The sequence below is a fragment of the Apteryx mantelli genome, chromosome 3 (genome assembly GCF_036417845.1).
Source record: "Apteryx mantelli isolate bAptMan1 chromosome 3, bAptMan1.hap1, whole genome shotgun sequence".
NCBI lineage: Eukaryota > Metazoa > Chordata > Aves > Apterygiformes > Apterygidae > Apteryx > Apteryx mantelli.
This window is the reverse complement of record NC_089980.1, coordinates 35,251,968-35,277,369: the sequence shown is the minus strand read 5'-3', so window position 1 is coordinate 35,277,369 and position 25,402 is coordinate 35,251,968. Positions and strand designations below refer to the sequence as shown.

The 25,402-nt window shown below is 36.8% G+C and overlaps 1 protein-coding gene across 5 annotated transcripts in view; it reads left to right on the top strand.

Moving 5' to 3' along the window:
* The window catches only part of HHAT (hedgehog acyltransferase), a 184,023-nt gene that overhangs the window by 53,036 nt on the left and 105,585 nt on the right, over window positions 1–25,402 (top strand). For all 5 annotated transcript variants that reach the window (XR_010883686.1, XM_067293110.1, XM_067293108.1 and 2 more), the window contains one exon: window positions 8,801–8,836. Coding sequence is in view for 4 of the 5 variants with exons in the window: in XM_067293110.1 (XP_067149211.1) it covers window positions 8,801–8,836 (36 nt within the window). In the remaining variant the exon portion in view is untranslated. The remainder of the gene's footprint in view (window positions 1–8,800; window positions 8,837–25,402) is intronic.

The following is a 25,402-nucleotide window of genomic DNA, read 5'->3' as shown; positions in this document are numbered from 1 at the left end:
GACTGGTTAGTCATTCTCTCACTGATACAGATGACAGAGTTAACTGCTTTTGATGTCAGCTAAATTAGTGCATGCTACAGTTCTTACCTACTGTACAGCTAAATTTGCTGGTTATATTAAAGCTTTAAAAGGCTTCTTAAATCTCTTGATTAGAGAAAAATATTATTTTTCTCTTCAGAATATAAAACGAGGGAATAATGAAGCCCCCTAATCCTTCTTGGCTCTAAATCACATAATTACTGGGAATTTATTTGTGTGGTGACTGCTTTGTTAGTGTCATTTGAAATTGCTGGGCTTTTTTAATGAACAAGCCAAGCCCTTTTCTATATGAGGAAATTTCAAAGACCACCTACCACTTATCACCCATGAAGTCCATTCTTTGTAGTATTTGACATTAGCTCTGCATTGATATAGACTATTATTACTGCTGCTCCAGTGTCTTACATTTGGCAAACAGCACTTTGCCTCTTCACAACTACTATAGAAAATGAGTAATAGCTATTAATAAACTTTATTGTTCTGTTTGCAGTAAGAATAGGGATCTCATAGTAATAGAACAAACGCTGCATTGTAAGACTCTTACTAAAGGAAAACTGAAGGGAAACTTCCCCTATGGGATTTTGCCACAAACATTATGGGCATTAGGTTTCATCCACTCTCCATGAGATACCAGAGCTTTTTGAAGAACCAGGGAAGTTACAAAATTAAAGTAATATTTCTTCTAAATGGTTCTAAGAGAGATTAACAAAATACAATTGAGATTTGTTCTTTTTAAGAAGGTATCTGCTGAACTTTATCACCAAGATCCAATATGAGGCACACGTGAAATCAAAACTAACTTGTAGGCTTGAGTCTTCTATGTTGCCAGACGTCTGTATAATCTTGCACTAGCAATGACTGATGCCTGTTCAAAGTTGTACTTGTCTCTCTGGCCTGGAGGTTGCTAAAAAATCTCTATCTAAAATCATTAAAGTCTTCCTCAGGCTTTCTGGTATGATACAGCTGATCAGTTGAGTGTTTTTGCTTAAATGAAACAAAACAAAACAAATTAATCTAATTTGTAGGCTGGAGGCCACTTGCAGCTTATGAAGTCTTTTTATGCAGTCCACAAAGGAACTTCCTAATTGTGGCCATTTTATTGTAGATTGTTTTTGCTATGCAGGTCTCCAACCTGAGCTCTCAGCTAATAGCTGAAATTCCAGAGGTGAGACTTTGGGACTGCTATATTGATATTTTCTACTCAGAGGTGAATGTGTCTGTAACAAAATGTATGCCAAACTTCTGAGTTCCATGCTGCAGTGTACAGGATGCCCAGAGTCAGACTGGGCAATGATGCTCCTGCTGAAATCAGTGAGGGTTTTGCTACTGATTTGAGGTGGGTCAACATTTCCCACCTTTCCCACCATTTTCATGGGTATGGAAGCCCTGTCTTCTCCTGGCAACTCCATGCAGGAAATACTTTGCTGCAAGTAGAAAGTTTAGAGTTTACTCTGTTCAATCTTGAAGTCATCAGGACTATTTACCAGTATTTATTAGTACTGTTTTGTGAAGTAAGGCATGTGCTTAAGTATCTCCTGTGTTGGTGTCAAAGAAGCATAGAGCACTGAGTAGGAGCTCTGGATGGAGGCATCCAGAATGTACTGAACACAGCGACGGTTTTGGTTCTTCTAATAATGTGGGAAACCAAAAGGCAACTCAATGTTGCTGAATCATTCCCTTAAGAAAAAGAACAAGAATTTGAAGTGTTTTATCCAAAAATGAAGTGTTAAAATTCCAGTATGTGCTTAAGCAAGTGTCAGAGAATATGCTAACGATGTCTTTATTTATATACAAATCCATTTTATTATTACTACAACAAAAATTGCTTGTCAAACACATGATATAAAAGCATTTGACAGTCTTCATATTTTTTCTTTCAAATATCTTTTTTTTTCACCCCTTTAGTTACATTTATTACATTGAGACAAAAGAAGAAAGAAAGCTGCTACCACCAGTTTGCTGTACTGATTTAAGCTTAAAATTAACACTCTCAAACAAAAGACAGTCCTTTGAAGCTTGAGAACTAGGCTCAAGCTTGCTCTTAGATCTTGACATTTAAAAGAACATTGAATTCACTTTATCACGTAATTTCTCACCTGGCTGAGCCAGGCTTTGTTTCATTGTATGTTGGATGGTAAGGATTGAGATGTTTTGTTTCTGAGTAGGAAAAGATAGGGTTTGTTGTTTATCTTGAAGGGGTGCCTAAAAAGCTGCGTATGCATATTTGTTCCTGATTCCATAACTGTGTCAGTGGACGAAATCCTAAAATACATATGCAGGCAGAATTCACCGTAATGTGACTGTAATTCAACCATAATGTATTTTCTAGGACAATTTAATTTTCATTGTTCTAAGTTGGGCATCTGCTTTCAGAGTAGGGCATCCCGCCATGGTGGCAGTTGTATTATTTAGAAATAAGTGTGGTGTTTGTCACTGAACAGGCAAATTTTGCTATGGAGGTGTAGGTTTCAAGTAAACTTGCAGCAAACAAGTCTGAATCTATGCAAGCGATAGGCAGGCAATAGTGTCTTTTAAAAATATGGATGGGTTTCCCAGGTCTTTATTTAATGATGATGATGAAGCAGTTGATACTACTCATTACTTGGAAGAGTTTATTCCACCTAGTCAGCATAACCCCTCTGGTGGTTGCTTTAGCAATGTTTTATAGTTCATTAATCAAGACATTAAACAATAGACCTTAACAAACTCCATACCCAGGTTTTATATTCACTTTCCTTATAGTCATCTTATTATTCAGACAAGACTCTAAAACATGTTTCAGAATTATGTGGCACATCTGTATTTATTCATGACTTGGAAGCCTTCATTATTCCCTGCTTGAGCAGGAAGGCTGGACTAGATGATCTCCAGAGGTGCCTTCCAACCCCAACCACTCTGTGATTTGGGGATTGCCAGTTAGGGAGGTTGCCACAGGCAACACTGGAAGAAAGTTTAGCAGATATAGAAGAAGCAGGGAAAGTAGTTTAGAACTGCTAAATGATGGGGCATCTATCAAGGAAATCATCTCTCTCTTATAGTCTTTTGGGTGTTACTGCTGTAAGGCATTCCTTGAGAAAGAGAGACAGTGAAGCAACTTAAGAGCATTGTCAGTGAGAGCAGCTATCATTCAATAACTCTTCAGTCTCCAGTGCGAAGTGTTCTGGTGTATAGAAGCTCTTAGCAACTCACTGGCAAAATGCCAGAGTTATTTGCAAAGACTGTTAATGGAAGTGCTGGTTTTGCAAATGCTGTTCTCCAGTAAATAGAACAGGTACCTCTGAGAATAAGTGGTTAAGTTAGACTTTCTAACATGAGGTTTAGCCACATTTGTAGCAGGAAGGATCTGAGATCCATGGATGAAACACTGCAACAACTGTAGCATTGCTTTTAAGAGACAATGAGTGACCAGAAGAGAGAGTATTGAAACCATAATAAGTGGTGAACTATCCACCCAGATCCTTTGTTCTGGAAGCAGGGCACAAAGTTAGAATGATGCCACTCTCTTGTCTGTATGCTGCGCAATCTGTTGTCAAATCATGCATTAGCTGCAGCAGAAATGATTTATAAGTCCCTGATAGAGCTGGCACAGACAAACAAGTGATCTCAAATCTTAAATAATTCTTCAAAAATAATCTTAAAAATAATCTTAAATAAAAATGCTGGCATTTTTGAGAGCATGGGTGATTCTAGTTCAGGATCTCCAGAATTATGAAGTACTGCTATTGTGAGAATGAAGGATTTTTCATCTGTTCAAAAATGTGCAGAATATACCTGATCCTAGCCATTAACATAGCTCTCCTAATGTCCTTTCCCCATCATAAGTATCTTTATTCTCCATGTATATGGCTAACATCTGCGGTTATTTTGAGTTCAGTAAGAGTTTTGGATATATGCCAGTCTTGGTATCTTACCTGTTATAGTCCTAACGCAGAAGAAGTGGTGTTTTCTAAAGGTTACCACTGTATTTCCCTCACATAGTACATTGTATCTGGTAACAGAGAGAGTAAGATTTGAATGGATTTGAGTAAGAGCTAGTTTTAAGACTGAATTTCTTGAGAAACAGTGTCTTTCATTTATGCTACCACAAATGTGCAGCAAATTAGATTTTTCACATGTTAGAATAAGGATATCTGCCCATTTTCTCATTACGTGTGGAGGTACAGAGGCATTAGCAACAAGAGAGATCACGAGGTACTCCAGGCCCCCAGACTGCACATAAGTGACGTGGTTAGGTGTCTCATTTGTAGTGAAAGTGAATATTTCCTGCTATTTAGAGAATGTGGATTTGATTTTGTCCTGCATCTACTGATTTCAGGGCAGTAACTCTTCGTTTTGTCTTGGACTAAGTCAGATGATAATTAGCTCCCACTTCTTTATTTATTTTTAAGTGTCCTGTCTTCAGTCTATGCATGAAGCTTTACATAATGATGATGTTCCATCTGCTTAAACAGGCTTCTTTGCTGAAGTGCGTGGTTAGCCAAGCGCTTCCCAGATTATGCTTCGTGATGCATGCCTTGTTGTGGTTTGTTTCCAGGAATAGCATACACCCTTCAGTCCTAGGGAGAGACTGACGAAAAGCAAGTTTCTCTTCAGTGCATGTTTAAAAAATATATATACAAAATAAAATCTGGGTTTGGCAACTCAGATGCTGCAATTAGACTATTAAATAAATGGTAACAATAATGAATTTAGCTTTAGATTGATTCATATGATCCTGACATGTGCCTGGTACTTACATTTCTTTGTCTTTGAGTGTTACCCAATGCTGTAAATCTTTGGGAATCAGCTCTCAGAATCAAGCCTTGTAGTGAGATGGGGTCCTCTGGCCAGCACCATGGAATCTCTATGCATGGTCCCTAACACAGCTAATAAGTATTAATTTTAATTTAGGTAGACATAGGGTCAGATCCTCAACTAATGTAGGCCAACATAATTTCACTGAATTCTGAGTAGTATACTAAGATACTCCACCGTTACCCTGAGTTTAGACTTCAGGTAAAGGAAGGCAGAGCTTTGTGGAAAGCATGACCATAAACAAACTCATCCCTGTTTTGCTCATTTGACTTTCAGATATGTATATATGTCTTTTGCATTCCCGGAACAAAAAGAGGGTCTTGGTACTTTTTCCCTGGGAATCATCAGCATTGTATTTTCAGTGAATGTGCTATTGCCACTGACTGAGGTTCATACCAACACATTTCTGCCTTTTCCTATCTTGTCTATATAATGGGACTTTTTTCCTAAGCTTTGTGCTGAATGCAGATTTGAAGGCAGCTTGTTGCATTATGCCTTTAGCTTTCAAATCAGAAACTGCAATTCTGTGAATCATTTTTAAAATGTACCTTGAGGATAGAGATGTATGCTTGCAGACAGAGATTTCAGAGATTATATTTTGGAAAAGGGCCTTGTTGGTTTTACTGTTGGTCACCCTGAATTCTAGTTAGTATGCTGGGAGAAGATGGATTAGATTATTAAGGATTATATGTATACTATTCTGTTGAAATATATCAGTAGCTAGAACTGTTAGGCTTAACAAACAAATTGAAGCTGCCTACAGAACAAAACTGTGGTTCAGAACTTCCACCCTTCAGATGAAGAATTAGAGATTTTTATAAGGAAAATAGCTATCAAATTGTCTGCAATGAATGGCATGACTATGAAATGAAATGTATCTCCCCTTTATTGTGCCAATGACTAGTCAAGATTTTCCCCCATTGAAAAAAGACTGTTATTTTCATGAACTAGATTTTACCCACTATGTCTCCAAAAATCAGAAAAATATATTGCATTGCTGACATCTGAACAGGTTTTAATTGAAACTCTTCTCTCAGAAAATCATTTGTATGTTTATAGGATTTCAAAAAGTGTTCGTGAAATTACTACTTATGTAACTGAGGTATTCTAAGATGGCAAGGGCTGCCAAATAAATGCAATGTTTTGCAGTGGAGCTCAGCATTGAACAAACTGTATGATATTGATTATAAATTATGTTGCAGTTTCAAGTAAATATGAGCCCATTTTATGGGATGTAGGCAATCATGTCTCTACATAATGTGGCAGGTTTAATTCTATCCAAGTTAGTTGTGGGGGAACACCCTGTCATGCCTGATAGGTAGATTCCTGTGATGTTGAAAGGATGATTGTGAAATTAATACAAATGCAGTGTAATTACCAGTTCTCTTTTTTGATTTATTAAAGTACCTATCTTTCCCCCAATCTTCAAACTACACAGACCCTCTTTTCCTCTTTTTAACTTATTTCCATCTGAAAATGAACAGAGTAATTACATCTACCAGATCTGTTTTCCTTGCTTTTTCATTGTATTTTCAGTTCACTTTCTTGTAGACTCAAATGCAGAATGTATTTAAATACGCAATAAGCAGAACAGTTCAGAGTGTCTGTGGTAGTGCTTTGTCAGAATCAGCCTCCTGGAATCTCAGTTTTTCAGTCTTTGTGTCATGTAGAATGTCTCTATTCTTATTCTAGGTGCTTAAAAAAGGATGGATCCAATATCTGTACCTTTAAGTAATGCAACTAGTTCTCTCATTCACAGTTGGAGATTGTTCGACATTGTTGGTTTTGTTTTTGAAACTACTCAATTATCTTGAAGTGTCATTAAGATCTAGGCCCGTGCTCTGATGTTACTCTATGTTCTCATAATGCTGTTGATTACAGTGAAGTTATTTCTTTCACTTCCTACTCCTTTACACTGTTGAGAATTCGGAATATTATGTAGCCAATGAAATATATCAGTACAAGATTAAACTGAGGAATAGTGGCATCTGCACCTCTACCCTGATTTATATGAAGTGTGGCTTTGATATTTTTTCCTCCTTTTTAATTTATTCTAATAAATTGTTTCTCTCTATGTGGCTTTATCCCCCACAATCTTCTTCAGCACTGTTCTGAACATCACAGGTGAGCAGGACCCTGCAGTCTCCATGCCCATTCTCGGCCAAGTCCTTTGGCTTTCAATTCGGTGTCAAAAGCCGGGATATTTTTATGGTCCGCATCCTTGTTCGCAAGAAACTCTGTTGTTGTTATGTCTCTTCATGAGATACAGTCACAGAAAAAAAGATGATAGTAGACTTGGTAATTGCCATGCCAGGTAGTCAGTATTATTTGAAAAGATGAGCTTGTCTTAAAAGTCTAATATAGCTGTTTAACATACCGCTGTTCCCTGGAGCTATACAAGTTTCCCCTCCTCCCATCCCAGAACAAATACATTAAAGCATTTGATTCTAGATACAAAGATTTTCAGAACTATAAATCTGTACTGGGAACAAAACTGAAACAGAAGACTTTTCCTGTATAACACTGAGTGTTTTACTGAAGAGTGGAAGCCGAATTACAGTCTGTACCCAAGCAGGAGGAATATAGAATGATAACAGCACGTAGTTCACATAGTATAGTTACATGGAAATATAAAATGGGGAATACTGCTAGGAAAAGAATATAAAAATATAGATTTAATGATGGCCATGTTCATGTCCTTGGCAGAATTTTTTTTAAAGCTGCCTTATGATGGAAACAGAATTTTGCTCCCTTCCGCTCCGCACCGATGAATCAATGGAAATTCTTTTCCAATTAACTTCTAGAATTTCTACAGCTCATTATGTATCTGCTGTTACCAGGATGCCATTAATAACAGTTTCATGTAGGAAGTAGGACACTGTGAGTGGTACTATTAAAATAAAATCATGTACTCAGATGTCCGATTAGTATTTTTGAAATAGGCTGCTCAAGAGCTTAGTATTTGTTAAAATGTTTTCAGTTTGTGTACAGAGTGTAAGTCTGGTTCTGAGTAAGTTCAGCACTGGAAATAAGACATTTACATTTTCCACTTGTGCCATTATGCGCACAGTTAATCTGGGATTATATTGGTAGTCTCTAAAACACCTCCTTCCCCCCCCTCCCCCGAAAGTCCCCACACTTAGATATTGGATAGGTTGGGGGAATCAGCAGATGCCTAGTCTTCCTGTAGTGTTAAGGATTTACTAATACCTAGTTCATGAGTTTGACGCTTGAACTGGCTGAGCTAGGGAGGAAACACAGAAAATCGAAAGAACCATCGACATTAAAGTGTCGATGTATGTTATAGTCTGGAACTTTTCAGGCACAGTTCTTGTCCGTTGGGGTGATCTAACTTGTACTTGCTGTCAAAAGTCCTCAGTTATTTCTCTTACCAGATCTGAGAGGAAAACACTTGCGAGATCCACTTTTTAGTATGTTCTATGTGTCTGAAAAAGGGAGACATATGGGCACTTTTTGATTATTCTGTATCATGCAAAGAATTAAAGGAATCCCTTGCATTTCAGTGCAGTATGGAGCAGGTAAAGAGAAAGAAAGAGTAGTTTGATATAATGGATCTGCCTGCGTGTGTAAGACAGGAAACGTGCAGACCCACTGGTCATGGGGATGGTTAAAATAATTCGTTCAAATAACAGAATATATAAACTCATATCTTCAGTGAGTTATACTACTCTGAATTTTGTTGCTTTATTGAAGAAACATTCAGATAAGGAAGTTCTGAGGTTTCCTTTAAGTGAATCTAAATCCTTCCATATGATATCATCTTAAATTTCACATATGACATTGTATAAATTAAAGGAAATTGTACATTATGCTTTTTCTTGCTTCTGTTTTATGAATACTAGTAATTTCATAATTATCGTATGTTATTGATTATTTTGAAATAGTATATAATACCCAACATGGCAGTATTTTCTAATAATTAAATTTGAATCCTTTCTTCTTACAGATGTTTTGATGTTGGGCTACATCGCTTTCTGGTCAGGTAAGCTAATGATTATTTTAAATTGCAGTTCAATATTACAAACATTTCTGTTGGTACTAGTAGAGATGGTAATGTCATGTGTGCTAAATATTGCTTGATACTTTCTATGGCAAGATCCTCTTTCCTTTTCCATTTGTATATTACTTCGAGAAACTTTAACTGTTTGAGCTAGAAATCTGCCCCATGATAAACTCTTAAGGAACCTCTTCAGGAGTTATTCAGGGAAAACCTGACTCAGGAAATTTCAGCAGAAGTGTTTGAGCCATTTTTGAGGAAATGTATTTTTGTATTATGTCAAGAGCATACCTGGAGGGGAAGAAATATTGGATAGTCTCTTACTGATCACCATGCTTTTGTAGTTTAAATGAAACACAAAAATATTCTGTGAGATCACACAAACTCTTTATTACAGGGAAAATGGGGCCTGAATTAAGGTTTGCATAGGCAACCCTTATCCTGACATTTCATAACCTTTGAGCAGTAGACTTTGCAACCTTAAGGTTGTTTTACATGTTTCTTTGCATGCAATATGACTGTATTTAACAGACAGCTCTCTTCACTGAAGCCATTGTGTCAATATTGTTAATAGATAAGCCATTTTGGTATGTAGATATAGTTTTGAGACTGATGAATGTATTTAAATTACAGTGTCATTTCTACGAAATTAGTCACATTTATAGTTAGACTAGCAGATAAAGGATTTTCATTCATTATGTAAGAATTTGTTAAAAAATATGCTCCTGCTGTAAAGGGAATATTGTGCACAACAAAATCTCCTGGAAATACAAATAACTTGTTAACCAAGAATAAAATCATAGTAACTGTTGATGTACCAGATCTGATCCACTGGTTATGCACCTGTCACAGGAGAAGATGTAGTCAGTTACTTCATATGAAGAATATAATTAAGTATTATTCTTATATACTGCAGTATTTTATATCATGTGGAGATTGTAGTAGTCATGCAAACGGCCACTGAATTTGAATGAGCTGAGTGTTCTCTTTTTTGACTAATATCTCATCATTTCAAAACCAACTCTGGCTCCTGTGCAATAACATGTTGTTCTAACCTTAGCAACACCTTTAATAGTACCTCATTCTTAGTCTGTCACCTACCCCTATCAGTAACTTGGAGAACCACTAGACATTTTCTTTGTAACAGTTCTGTTAAGGAGCAAATATCGTTTTTCTGCTATATCAGTGTGAGTTTTGCTTGGTTTTCCATAACTGAAAAGAAACCATTGTTTAGTGGATAGATTAGGGAGCAGAAGACTTGGTTTGCATCTCTGCCATTGATCTGTCATGTGACCCTTAGAAAATTCTTACCTTTCTTGGTTTTGTCCATTTAGACAGTCTCTGCCTCTGAGAACTTGCATATTTTCTCTTGTGCGTTCATATAGAACCTGTTACAAAAGGGCCCCTTTGCTGTTTGGGCTTCTAGATATGAAATGCAAATTAAAAAAAACAGTTGTAGCAGGGATAAAAATCTATGAATCGTGAGATTTGAAATGTTTAAGAGATACTACATTGTTTTAAGTGTAAGTATTCCATCCCACAGTGGAGCAGGAAGCAAACTGTGACATTTTCAAATATGGGGCCAAAAAAGGTAAAAAATAGTCTCAGCTTAAAGGACACACTGTGCTAAATCACTTATTAAAGTGCTAATTGAGAGGAATAGAACTGTACTTACCATGGCATACACAATAGATGGCTTGCTTGAGTGAAGCATGACACGCAGTGTGACACAGGATTAGAGCTACACAGATTCTTCTGTATTCCTAGCAAAAAATATGTATAAAATATATTCATTCCTATGGGTCTAGCTGTGGCTTGAACTATACTTCTGATATGGATTTAAGAAGCTCAGAAAGATTTAGAAGTCCCATCTTTTTTGTATTTGATATTATGGAAGAGTGCATATTATATTAAAAAGAAAGTTAACTGGGTATTGTTTACAGGTTTGGACTCACCTGGATTGTACAACTAGATTTCTAATCATATTACTTGCATGCTGAAATATGTTAGCATCAAGGAACTGCTATTTGTGAAATTCAAGTGCTATTCAGTATAACTGTTTCAAGGTCTGGGCCTTGAATATTTGTTAGCTGCATCATACTCTTTGATCAAACAGGGAGCCTGGAAATTCATGGGAGAAAAATTAGTGATTTCATGATGAAAACTATATTCTCATACTACCCATTAAATATGTACTACTGTACCTGGAAGGTCACCATGTGCCTGCTGTTTTCACATTGTGGCATAAAATAAAGTGATTGTTACTTCTCCTTTTAGGATCAGCAAAATTATTAAGCAAAGCTATACAAATCAAACAAGTACTATACAAACAGATAATAATAACTTTCTCTGTGTCACTACAGAAAAAATGTTTTCTAAATTTAGGCGTTCTCAGAACAGAGTGATGAGTGTATTTTCAGAGTTCAAAATGCATAAAAGTAGCATTTGAGGTAACAGTTAACTGTGAAAGATAGAGCAAGAGAGGGGCTGCCTAGTGCAGTTTGCTCACTGAAGCCATTTTATCCAAGCGTTTCAAAGCCCTGGATGCAATAAATTCTTGAACAGATGAGAATATTTATTCTCTTAATGCCAAACAATGCTTCCTTTAGGGCAATGCTGACCAGGGAAGTGGAGAAGAATGACAGTCCCTGGAGGCATGATCTTTTTGAAAAATATTCACCCTTTCAGCACTCCTGTGCCTTTGAAAAAGTGTGATCATATTCATTCCAGTACAGATGTGACTTTGCAAAGAGCTGCAGGACCGCGAACCCCCAACATCATCCAAAGGTGTCCATCTGTTACCAACACTCAGTGCTCACCCCATACATCATAATAACTTTAGCTTATTTAGAGCTTCAGGTTATTTAAGTTTAGCTGTTTTCCTGGTGCAGAGGTTCTCCAGATAAAAGACTTCAAAACCATCCCATTTTCTAGTTTTCTCAGATGAAGCAAGGCATAGTTTGTCTTCTAGGGACAAAATTCAATAAATGTATTGCCACTCCTATTGGTTTTGTTTAGAACCAGGACACCTGTACGTAAGGGCAGAATGGTCACATGGAGAAAGAAGCATTAAGTTTCTAAATTTGTCTCTCTGCTGAAGAAACAGAAGATAATGGGGAAAAGTCTGTTCATCAGCTAGTTCATCTCCTGTTCTTGTTCTCTGTGGAATACCATGACCCTGCATATTTCTGTGCTACCCAAAAGACTAACAGAATAATAATGATAATGAATGATCTGCTGGACTGATAAGTGCTTTGTTCAGTAAATTAAAAAATCAGTTTTTCCTAGTTACTCTACTGTCTCTGTTCAGAAAGGTGCCACTGAGATGAATTCTTGTCAGGTTAAACTCCTTTTAAAATGCAGACATTTCCTTCCAAAGGACATCAGAATTCTTTACTGAGATGTTGAGAAGACTCTCTCTAACTGTAACCCCCATGGGAAGTGTAGTCACTCACTGAAGCCCTCAACAATATTCAAGCTATCCCAAGCTTAAGTGATCCATGCTCCTGCTGTTTAGGAGAGCAGTAAAAAACCCAGCAGTTCTTGCTATCGGAGTTTTCTACATCTGTGAAAAAATTGAACACCCAAACTTCCCTTCTCTCTCTAGTGCGCCCAGGTCTTGGAAGTCAACATCTGATGCAAACAGTCTCTTCCACTTTATATTACACCCTTTCTCTAACTCCATTCCTAGGCAAGATCTGTGGTGATTCTGTGCTCCAGTGCAGATGCAGATTTCCTGGTGGGGTGCAATATGAAAACAGCCTAAAAGATGACCTTCCTTTGAGAGCTAAGTAACAGAGCTGATGCTGCACAGCCTTTCTGCTGCTCTGAGCATGGCTGCCCATAAAATATTACTGACATTCTAGCTGGGCTAGACAGCACAACATTAAAAATTCCACCTTTCTTGCAACAGGATTGATGGAAGTATTTAGATAACTGCTTCTGTCTTTGAAGTCACTAGGTGTAAAGTCCCACAGGGATACATCCTTTCTCTTATTTCTTTCGGTATATCTGCTCTGTCAAAAAACTTCACTTCTCAGTTCACTGTGTCCTGGTCACCTAATCATCCTTTTACTGTGTAAATGACGATATATTCCAAACTGTCTTCTGGAGGAAACTAGTTTCCTCAAGAACAAAATCCAAGTGTGGTTCTGGGGATTGTTCACTTCACCGACCCTTTTCAGTAAGTGGTATGGACAAGATTACATCAACTTTGTCTTCCTGTGCCCTACACAGTCCACCAGGATTGCCCCAGTGGCTTTGCACCCTCAGGACTTCACTTCTGTCTTTTCAGGCCATGCTGTTATCACATAGCCTCAATCTTATGCCATGAATACCGGCCACAGCACTGCCCTCATTTCTTCAGACACTTTGAGCTGAGAAAAGCAAACAGAATAGTACTCTTAGGATCACAACATTGTGCCTTAAGGGCAATTTCTTTTTTGTCCGGGTTTGGCCAATCTGTTCCAAATGAGATTAATTCTAAGTAATTTTGCACAATCTCTTTGTACCACCTTGACTGGGAGTCCAGGATGACTGGTTGGAACAGATGCCTTTGATACAGTGTATGTAGCCGATGCATCTACATGAGACCCACTGAATAAGCAATACTTTTTTGTGTTACCCACTACATGCTCATAACAACTTTATGTTCCAGGTTTGTTCTTCTCGCTTGTACCAGCACTGGCACAAACATACTGTATCGATTAAGCAGCACTGTGTTCGGATGAAGAAAAAACATTTATGTCTAATAACCCTAGCCACAAAGCAGCGCAAACCTAATGTACAGGGTTCTGCTTGATGTAACACTGCATAAACTGCCAAATATGAGTGTAGCATATTGCATCATTCCATTTGCATCTACTGATATACTTCCTGGGGAAGGATCCAGTATCTTATGTTTGTCACATGCAGATGGGATTGCTGTTGCCTGTGAAATTTGGGCCTTACAGTGTGTATATATATGGGTGTGTAGGATATATGCAACTGCTCAGACATCTTACTACTGCGCTCTCGTTCTCTCTTCTGGGTTCTTTCTGCCTCTAGTTCCAAGTCTTTAAATTAAGCTAGGACTTTAAATTAAGCTAGGACTAGTAAAGCATGAGGCTGTAGCAACTGTTCACCAGTCTTGACCCACTTGGATTGTTCTGGAGAAGTGCAGATAAAGACAATGAAAATAGCAGAAAAAATATTTTCAGTCAAGGGTGTCCAGCTGCAAAACAAGCTTCTAGAGGAGATCAGACTAACCCATATTTCCAAGTTACTTTGCAAAAACATCCTCTGGACAAAGAAGCCCCACAGTAACAATAGTGACAAAATTGAGGTGCATGGGAAGTATTACTTTACCTCCATAGCCAGAGAGGTAAGAAGAACAGAAAGTGATTCTTACAGTCTTTTGTAAATCTTGTGATGCAAATATGATGTATTGGAGACAGCCCTGCAGACAGCACTGGAAGAGCTTTATTTGAAATTTTGTGACTAAATAAGTTTGGTTTGTTAGCACATTCAGCTATCAACAATATAGTCTTGTGGCTAATGGAAGCAACTGTAGTAATTCCCTGATGTGATTGAATAGCTTTCTGTCTAACTTGTATGTAGTTTTAAGGTTAAAGTGTATATGTTACTATAAAGGAGTAGTGACATTAGCTTAGGAATTCTTCTTTCTTGTTTACATTAACTTTCAGTATAGGGCTTTAGGGTTTCAATGGAAATCATTTTAAAGCTCTAAAATCCATTTATCCGTAGACCCCTGCATGGAGGAGCTGTAAGCTGTAGCTCTTTTATAAAATATTGTAGTTGCATCCAGCCATGCCGCAGAGTTCTGAGAGCTCTGTTTTCATAAATAGTGGAAAAGTTTTGCAATGTATGCTGACGTTGGCAGTTTTGGAAGTGCTCAGCACTGGTCTAATTCAGTTCCTATTGAAATCACTGATAACACTCAAGTGGCGTAACAGAACTGGGTAATGCTTGAAAGCTTCTAAAAAGGTCCTAACAGCAAGACCCAGTCTCGCTGCTATTAAGAGTCTACAGCTAAACTCTTGTGGACTGTAGTGGGAGGCTCTTTGAATGTTCTTTTGCTGCGTGTAACAGGCATAAGTATGTCCAAAAAACCAAGGTGGTTATAAATAAAATCTCAGTCAGGCAATAATGAAGAATAATGCCAAATTGCTTCAGAGCAACTGCAATCTCTCAAATGCCTTCTCAGAATTAAATATTTTTTTTTAAATAGAGAAAACAATCTGTTGGTACATAATGAATTAGTATCAAGCATATTGCAAAAAGAAGGCTTGTTTTGTATAAACAAAACTGAATCTTTATGTAAATGTTATGTAAATGTGACATTTAACTTAAACTGTTGGAGTGGGGAAGTCAGGATTAACAAGGTACAGATCTCATCATGTTTATGTGTTGCAACTGTGAATTAAAACAGTTTGTTATTTTTGTTGCAGGGTGTTTGAGTTACTATCTACAAGCAGGAAATATGCAGTTGATGGAACATGAAATATTTTGAAATTCAGGACACTTTTTAGTAATTTTACTGAGTAGTTTAATGAAAGTAGATCAAAGGGTATATTTCAATATAGTAGAAGAAAGTATGTGCCCAATAGTCTTGAACCACCTGAGATTCTGAATTTATTCTTGGTGAAGTCCATGGAATTATGTCACAGATACATTTTTGGGTTCTGACTTTGATTATAAACTGCAGAATTTTCTGGGAATTTACATGTGATTTCATTCTGAGCATCTCTGCATCCTTTATAACTGAAGCAACCTGCATTTCAGAGTCACAAAACTGAATATATAAGGAATGCTACTTATATTTTAAAAAAAAAAAAAAAAAGTTGTTTACATAGTGCTTTCAGTTCCACCAAGCACTTGCAGTTAAAGCTAAGCATATGTATAAAGGGTTTTTTTAACTGAAGTCTAAACATACTAACAAATTTCTGCTTAATTCTGTTTTTTCTGATTACTTCATTTTAATTTTTCATATTTAAAACTTTTTTTCTTCCTCATGTTGTGACCCATATTTGAGCTTTGGCATGCAAAGAGACAGTTACAACTTCGAAGCAGTAGGATGAAATTGGTATAAAACAAATTTCAGTTTCACAGCTGAAATGTTGTATGTTCTCATTTCATAAAAATGTATGTTTTAGATGTGATTCAGAAAGTTGTGTGCTATTTTTCCATGATAGTGTATTGGCAGTGTTAAAATGTAGACCAGAGTCGGAAAAAAAAAAAAAAAAAAAAAACAGGATGAAAAGAACATTCTTTTCTACTCCCAGCGTCTGGTAAATTAGTTCTATGCAGTATAACTGCCATAAATTAGACCTTAGCCAGCATACAATTCAGGCTAAACCTTTGTAATCTTAACAGCTGCTGCTCTGAGGTTACCTTTCATCCTCCCCCTTTAAAAGAAATGTTATAAACCTCCCGTCCTATTTTCTCTGCCATACGTAGGAGAAATAAATCCTTAAATTACAATGGCTTTATCTGACTGTCTATTAATTCAGTAAATTAGAAAGTACTGATAGTACTGGTTTATCTGGATTGATATTTCCAAAATGGCATTCAAGTTTTCTATATTTAATGTGAGTTTTATTTTGAGTCTGGGAGTATCATGCCTTCAAGAGGCAGCCCTGCTACCTTAGTTTTATTATGAAGCATTCAGGTTGGTTCACCTGCTATGCAACATTGTTGCCACGAGAGGGTGGCCTTGCCCTAACGTTTTGTAGACATTTATGCTGTGTGTTAACGTATAGGACTATTTTCTTAATTTCTGTGGGTATGGAGGAGTGCATACAGATGAATTGCAATTCCTCGGCATGGAGTCAATTTTCACCTGATCTGTCATAAACTAGAGCAACCTAGAGGCTGCTCTAATATATTCTACCTAACTGCATGCCCAAAGAACTGTCTGGCAATATCTGAAGAGCTGCAATTTGCCTGTCTGCACTCATAACTCATCTATATTCAGCTACGCCTGGGAACAGGTGAAATTTTTCATGTTTAAGCTGTAATCTGTTTGTCATCTTTCTCTGTATGGCGAATGTTGCAGGGAGTGACGGCAGTCCACAAGGCTGGCCTTGTGGTTTTGCAGGACAGTCCTGTTCTAGGAAGTCTGCATCTGAGGAGATAAAGTTTAGTATATGATCCCCTCTACTTTTTTTGTGTCTGCCTTTTCTTCCTGAAAGTACCAATTCAGACAGTAGGTAGTTTGTATACGGTAAGAGGTACCGGGAGCAGCTGCTCAAAATAGTGTGTGGATTAAAACAGTGAAATACGGAATGATTCCCTTTTTCTCACTGGGCAGCAAAACAGTAAAACTTGCATATGTTTCTCTTCCTTAGCTACCTTATGACTTGGAGCATTTTTGTGGATTTAAGTATTCCAAATCCTTTCCTGAAGATCATGGTGGTTCTTCAGATATTTGTGCTTGAGGTCATCTGGCTTGACCTTGCCTGGTTCCATAGTTACACAGTCATCTAATTAGATGATTTGTTAAAATTTAATGATTGTTGTCTGCCACCTTGCAGAGATGTGTTATTGAGACAGTTTGTGATACAGAATGTCTAAACACCAACCCCTTTAATCTGAATTCATAAGTTACAAAATGCTCTCAGATCATCATATCTGGATAGTACATTATCAGATGTGTATCCAAAATAGATACTATTACTGCTTATTTTTGGTACTGCAGTAGCATGCAACAGTTTCACTAAGATCAGTACTCCAGTAACCTGTATGGTAGTTGGTAATCTGCCTTTCAGTCTTTGTCCCTGATCATGTAAGCTCTTATGCATAAGTATATGTCTAGTTTGAGGTCTTAGTTCTAGGGTCTCTGAATTTTCCAAGTGAGTTTGTAGAGTTAAGGAAGTCTGTAGTTTAAGACCTACGTTAGGGCAAGATGCAAAGAGTACACATGAGAAACAAATCTAAAGGGCAGAAAGAAAGGATGAAGGCAGGAGACTTGATAACACGTGTCTAGTTACCCACAGTTCTGGTGGTTTGAGGGTTTCAATGTGGAGGTACAAATATTTTGAGACACCTGAGTGGAGTCATTAGACCTTGATGTGTATATGTCTGTCTGCAGTAGTATTGATTTCAGTAGTAAACGCTGGGTAAAGGACTTCACTGCAGTTATCTGCAGCACTGATGGCAACTTAGTATTTTTAGAGCTGTAAGCAAGATACCTAAGAGAAGGCAGAATAAACTGTTTACAAGTGTTTTCTGTGTGGGACAGGAGGCATTTCAATGAATATTAAGCTCAATAAGGTACTATATTGAAAACCATATTCTCTCTGGACTGATTCCTAAATGGCGTGTGGAACTGCTGAATGCAAATCACAGGCCACCAGTATGGTGAAATGGAAGGCTCTGGGACCTGGCAATGTGAGGATACAAATGCTAACCCTAAGAGTTTTAACTGATCTGTGGTACTATAACGTAAAGTGAAATCCTAGCTTCATTGCAGTCTGTGGGAGTTCAGCAAGATCAGAATTTCACCCTGAAGGTCTCCATGCTTTTTCTTTTTGGATCTGAAGCAGGGTAGTGATTATCCTTTGTAAAATGCATTGAGATCTATGGATTAAAAATGCTATATAAGAGCTAAACGTTGATATTTGTTATAAGCTCTTTACATAACACCAAGAACAGATGATAAAACAGGACAGGAAGTAAATACTGCATTTGGAGTCATTCTATCACAGATAAAAATTTAGGCTAAAAAAACCCAAAATATCGTTCCTTCTTTGCAATCTGTATGTGTTCTTAATTGCATTTAATTTGGGCAGATTATGAACATAAATAGGAAACTGCAATAAAAAGTGCCCTTTTAAGCAGATAAGAAAAAAATCAATTAAATATATATAAATTATGTCAATTACCTTCTTTGCAAATATGTCATTTACATTTTGCAGTTCAAAGGGGGACACTCCTTCCCTAGTTCCTGTGGAAATTAAACCATGTGAATCAAAGTGCTGTGCAGACCTCCCTCCTGCAGTTCACAAATCAACAATAATTGAGTTGAACTTTCATTTTTGAAGGAACGAGAGGTCAAAAACTGGACACTTCTATTTATCTACTGTCTGAAATAGGATAGTAAAAAAATATATATATGCTATAGGCTTCCTAGTATATCCCAAAATGTAATTGGAGTACGTCCAGGCAGTGCTGAAGAATGAGCGAAGGTCATAGAAGCTAAAGGATAATACTTTTTATCTGCTGTCACACAGCTCTTGTTTGCTTTCTCCTTAGGAAGTTTTAGTGTTTTCTCTGCAATATAACTCAAAAATCAAGAAAGTTTCTTAAAAATAGACATCAACTGGACATTTGAAAAGTATCTCAACTTTTCAGAAAGTGTCTGGTGTTCTGCTTTGTGTGCATAGCAAAATGAAGTTTGTTCACCTGAGTTCCATGATTTTACTCCAAAATTAACAAGCATGAAATAAAGCAGAATTCCACCTCGACTCATGTAAATTGAATCAGGATGTGTAAATAATAAGTATTCCTCAACTATTTTTTGGTGACTTTTCATAGATTTATATTGCTGTTACATAATGAGTATTATCTCAACTTGCTGTAAGGATAATGGTGTTGCCATGTGCTAGTGCTTTTTGGAGACAATTCTGATAGTTTAGAGCTTATTTTAAAATATATCTAGAATATTGGTACAATGAATTGCTTTTCAAATCTGTATTAGACTATTGCTCTGAAAATATTAAATATAGATATATACAACCTGCCAGTGAGACATAGTAGTTTTACTGACCTTAATTTTTTGAGCTGTGGTGAAGAGATAACATTAGAGCAGAACCTTCAGTAGTGTTTCTCTGAGTTCTGCCAAGTTCAAATACATCAAAAAAATCAATCTTTTCTGGATGGATCGAAGCAGTGAGCCAAAGTGGGCCATCAGTTACTCAACTTTTCTCATCTGAATGCGCTCAGAGTATAGCAACAATTCAAGAGCAAATATCTTCCAAGACCAATCTAAGTAGAGTTGATCCTGCCATGGGGGAGAGATTATCTCACCTCTGAAGGATTCACAGATTGTCTAAAAGAAATCGCACATTGTAGATCTCTAGTTTTTGTGTTTTTTTTTTTTTTAAGAAAGAAATACCTCTTGACAATAAATGTGTTCAGTGATAGAAATTTTTGCAAACACTCAGCAACAGTGAAATGCAGAAGGCTGACTCTAGGATTGTAAGATAGGCTGATAGTCCTTAAGGTGCACAACAGTTCCCAGGTATTTTTTGGCTATGGACACAGCAGCAAAAATGTTGCTTGTTAGAAAAATATATGTTTCTATATGTTACTTAGACTGTACTTTACTTCTTACCATCTTGTATTGAACGCAGTACTGCTGGACTGCTGTCAGTGTTTGAATTAACTAGTCTAGAACTACCTTGGTTTATTTGTGCTTCATTGCTGCCTGATGACTCTGCAAACAGGACCGAAAACCATATTCCTGTTCTGAACTGAATGAAATCTATATCCAAAAAGCGAGGATCTGTTCTTCAGACTTTCCAGCTATGGGGACTCCATATGGGACTTGTGGGCTTTTGGGTGTGTATCTGGAGTCTTTTCAAGTACTATCAGTATCACAGAGGTGCTAGTAATTCCTTTCCCAAACAATAAGAAATCCAGCTAGAATAAAGCTTTTCAGGAAATCAAAATAAAAATGACCAGCTTTAGATGAGACTTTTGCTGAAAAGTGCTGTTTATGTAGAATAAACCTTTCTTTTAGGAAGGTAACTCAAGATAAGAGGAACTACTTGGGCACTAGAAGTAAATGATTACAATTGCAGCTGTTTAAATGGATAGAGCTTGAGAACAGACTTTAGTCAGTTAGTTTTAGTTCACAGCCAAGTGAGAACTTTTACTGATTAGTGATAAGACATTTTAAATTCTACCACTGATCTCAAGGCAAGGAATTATCTTCTACTGGAAATAAATCACAGATGAAATTTTAGTAAATGAACTTCAATCAATGCCTTCTGGAAGGAAATCTGTGCCTGTTCAGTAAGGATTTGTCCTATAAAATGTACTTGATAGTACCAGCAGCTGGTAGATGTTAGTACTTCTTTCAGAGCTTCATTTGACAGTCAGCTGTTAAAACAGACATGGTATATGGTAGAATCTTTCTATAATGTTGCTCTTAATAAATATTTCATTTCTTCTCATTTACAGTGTCTTGTTCTTTTTAAAATACGTAAACAGCAAAATGGAGATGGTTAAAGTAACAATGGGAACCTGCTTTATCATCTTTCTATCCTTCTATCTGTAAAAGTGCTTTTGGGTGATATTTATGATTTTTTTCCCCTCACTGTGATTTGAACTTGAATCAACAAAGTAATTCTTAAAAAATATTTTAAGTTGTAGGTTATTCACACAGAACCAATGGACCAAAATTTGTATACCCAGTATAAAGTGAGAGTTTGCATTCATATTCCTTATTTAGAATATTATTGCAAGAATAAAGTAAGTGGTACCAAATAACTGTATGTAACACTTGTAGCAGGTTGTGACTGAGTGACAAAATACATTTCCATGTTTCTGAAGAATGGGATCCTTGAATTTGGAATAGTTTTTCTTTCATTATGAAGTGCAGAATAAGGAAAACAGGTTATCAATCATTTGAGAGGGTTTTTTATTAATATTTCAATTATATGAGTGCTAACTTGTCTAAGATCAAAGTATCATTAGAGAAATTTATAATACCTTTTTGGGGAAGGTGCTTAAACTGGAGACAGTACCTATACTTTGAAGAAAAGAAGGTCATCTGAGGTCTCTTCTTTGGCTCCTCAGATTCTGGAGATGAGTGGGGAACCTGGTAGGTCAAAGCGGAAGTTAACTCCAAGTATAAGAGCAACCATTCTGGATCAGAGCAGTTCACCCTGGCCAAGCACTCTGTCTCTGCTAGCAATCAGCAGTGGGGCACCTAGCAAGGAGGTGTGTACATTTAGGTTAAACATTGTCAATGAAATAGCTTCAGTCATTTGTGATTCAGGAACTTCTTGAGTCAGGAATGGTATCTTCATATATGATAGTCTATAGTGTGCACTAGCTTTTGGACACTATTGATTTAGATTGTAATTACCACTGTAAAGGTGAAATGCACTCCAAGAAGGAGGCTACCTGCGCAGATTTTTTCTTCTTAGACTCTCAGAGGTGGAGACGCACTCTCCTTGCACTTGCAATCACTTAGGAACCTTCTGAAAAAGTGGGAGAGCATTGCTTGCTTTTTCAGTCATATAGTCTATTGCCAAAAAAGAAATATATAGGCCGATTTTTCAAAGCTGATCAACCCTGAATCTGTGGAATTGAAAAAAGGAATATGAAAGGAAATTATGTTTTGTGTTTAGAGATTATAAGTCTTTGGCACTAGAAGTGCCTCAAGAAGACGACTGGTCTTATTTACTTTCACAATTAATTCCTCGCAAAATAAAAATTACAAATGCAAAATACAGATTTTACATAATCAAATACAGTTTTAGGAAACACCTGAGTACCTTAAAATATGATATGCTTCAGATTAATATTTTAATTCTAGATTATTATTTCAAAATGATTCTCTGCATATTGGCATGAAAGTAATTAATCTTAAACTTAGCAAGGAGGGTTAGTGGTCTTTAATTTGTTTGTCAGATGAACAATAAGATTTCAGTAATATAAAACCACATTTTATTTCCTGGACTTAGTTTCAGTGATTAGACACACTGAGGTGTCTATTACCTGAATGTTTTTATCCCTAGGCTTCTGTAAGAATATTTGTATCATCCCTAGGCTTGAGTTGGAGAATAACTTCTTTATGGTCCTCCAATGGTCTGAAGCAGTGATTTGTTGTTTACTACAGTATTGGTTCTGCTGCACTCAGTCTGGTTTCAAGAATGAATGCCAGATGCCAGGATTTTCATCATTTTTATTGGAAATGTGTTCCCTGCTTTTATGGGCAACAGTTCTAGTTCTTTGAGATACCCATCTTTGCAAAATTTTCCCTGTTATTTCTGATTCCTGATTCCAGAACTGAAGATTTGTTAATGTTTTGAACAGCCTGATCAGAGTTTTGCGTGAGTCAAAAGCACTGGTTAAGGAGCAAAAGTTACAATGATCGTTTTTGCAACTTCTTGTTCCTGGTTTTGCCTCAGTTTTTGGTTTGTGGTAGACTATAGGATGTTCTGTCTTATGGAGGTTGCCAGTTGCCTACAGGGGTTGTTTTAGCAGGTAGGAATTAAGTCCTGACTTCAAGTAAAGAAATTACGTAGAAGCCACGAGCATTGCACTTCTGTGAAGAACAACCTTAATAGGGACGAAGTGTTTGATGCACTAGGCAGAAATTGCTGCTGCAAGCTAATCTTCTGTTGTTTGTACCCTCCTGCAGATGTGAGATCAAGTTCTTTCTTCTGGGTTTTGATCATCAATAATTAATAGTGAAAATTTTAGCACAGATGTAACTAAATGAAAAGTTGGGATTGAATTGACTGTAATTGAATTTCTGGGCACAATCTGTGAATTTGTGTAGTATGAGAAGAGTTTAAGGCATGCACCAACAAAACTGCAGTTCCTCTTCAGGTGTGGTACTGTGATACATAGCATTGCTCAAAGTAGGCATGGTCTTATTTGCTTTATGTTATCAAGTTAAAAGATATTTCAGTATTACGAGACAAGTATCTGTATTATAAAAAAAATTAACCTTTGTTGCTTTTTTGACAACGCTTAGAAAAGGGAGTTTTGTTTTTAATAATAGCAGATTAGAGGCATAGTTTCAGAAAGTTAGCTTCAAGTAGCATACATGCCCCTAGTTCCTCATCAAATTATTTTTGTGCTTCACTTTACTGTTTTAAATGTTCTTTCCCTCATCTGTTGACCTGACCAAAGGTAGTGAAACAAGCTTTTTTGAAGTGCTGTCAAGTGCACAGACAAAATCAATGGGGAAAGCCTGAAATTATTTTTCTCATTTTTCTCTCACCTTAAGCATGGTTTATAACAAAGACTCAGAAAGCAATATTCAGGCAGAAGTGTTAAGCTTCATCTGATGGTGTCTCTGAAGAGTTCAGAAGTAAATTAGAAAAATGACTGCTTTCATTAAGATGTTTCAGCTGTGGAAGCAAATGTGTTGGAGTTACATGTCTTCTATGGAGCTTATCCCTTTTAGGATCAGACTGACAAATCATTTAAACACAGAAGGCCAACATATCTTTATGCTGATTATGATCAGTGTCTTGAAGGCAGCATGCATCTTGACTGTGTAATTATCACTTCATTGAAGTATCTGAAGTATCGTAGACCTTCAGAGCCTGAGCACTGAGTGGTCACAGCATGCTGACTCCTGTCATATTGCCAAGTCTCATGAGGGCAGTTTGTAGGAAAGATTATTGTAGGAAAGATATTGTTACTTATTTTGTAGATATTAAATATAAGTATCAGCAATCCAGAGAATTGCGAACTTGACAGTTTATGCCAGCATATAGTAAGAAGAGAACCTTTTTTAAAGTGGAGTAACAGGTGAATAAACTGTGCATATATGTGAATAAACCTTTTGGGCACTTTCCACTGGGGTAAAATGAATTTCCCTTCTTATTATCAAACAAAAAAGTTACACTATTGATATCGTGGTATTGGGTCAGCATCTTGTGCTTGATTGTTTGTGTCTCCATATCATGCAGCTTCACACCTTGAAAATGCACGTGCTTTGTTTCAAAGTGATCTTCATGTTTGTGTGCTGAGATGAACAGACTTCTTGGTATGGTTTATAAAAATAAAAAAGATTTGGTCTCTCTCCCAAGAAATGTGTAACCTTAGGTCCTGATGCTGACCTGAGATGTACTAATGCAAAAATCTGCCCAGAGACATATGTTACAGGTCCCAGTTTTGTCATAAAGATCATTAAAATAAAGTGGCAAACAAAAAGTCCCACAGTTCAGACTCATAGCGCATCAGAAGACTAACAGTGAAATTATTATAAACTCTGGAGTCTGTAAAATACATCTGCACTTCTTTCTGAAAAGCTGATAGATGGAATGATAATATGTATTTAGCCTGGATGAAATTCCATTTTTTGTTTCTGCAACTTAGACTGCCACAAATAGACAGTAAGTAAAATAATTTTTTGGTAAGATGGAGATAGTTATTGTCTTTTGAACAAAATGTACCGTAAAGCATACAGAGATGTACTTTTGTAGTCCTGAAATACGTTATAGAAGTGTTTTAAGCTGATATTTGTTGTTGGCCATCTCTATTTTTTTCTATGTTTTGATTTGTTTTTAATTAATGATCAACATCAAGGGGTATGAGTTTCTCTTCCTGTGTGATCAATTTAGTATGAGCTGTTAGGAAATTGTGTTAATGAATGACTCCACTTGGATGTACATTGGATTATGAAAATGGCTGCTTGTGTTTTGCTGATTTATCTCGGTTGTAATTTTTGAAGAGTGGTGTGACTTTTGGAAAGCTGTCCAATCAATCAGCATTTTTTTTTATATACAAAGGAATGAAAGGGAGCTTTAAAGAGAGCTGGTTTGTTTGCATTCCTTTTTATGTAATAGAAGAGTGTTT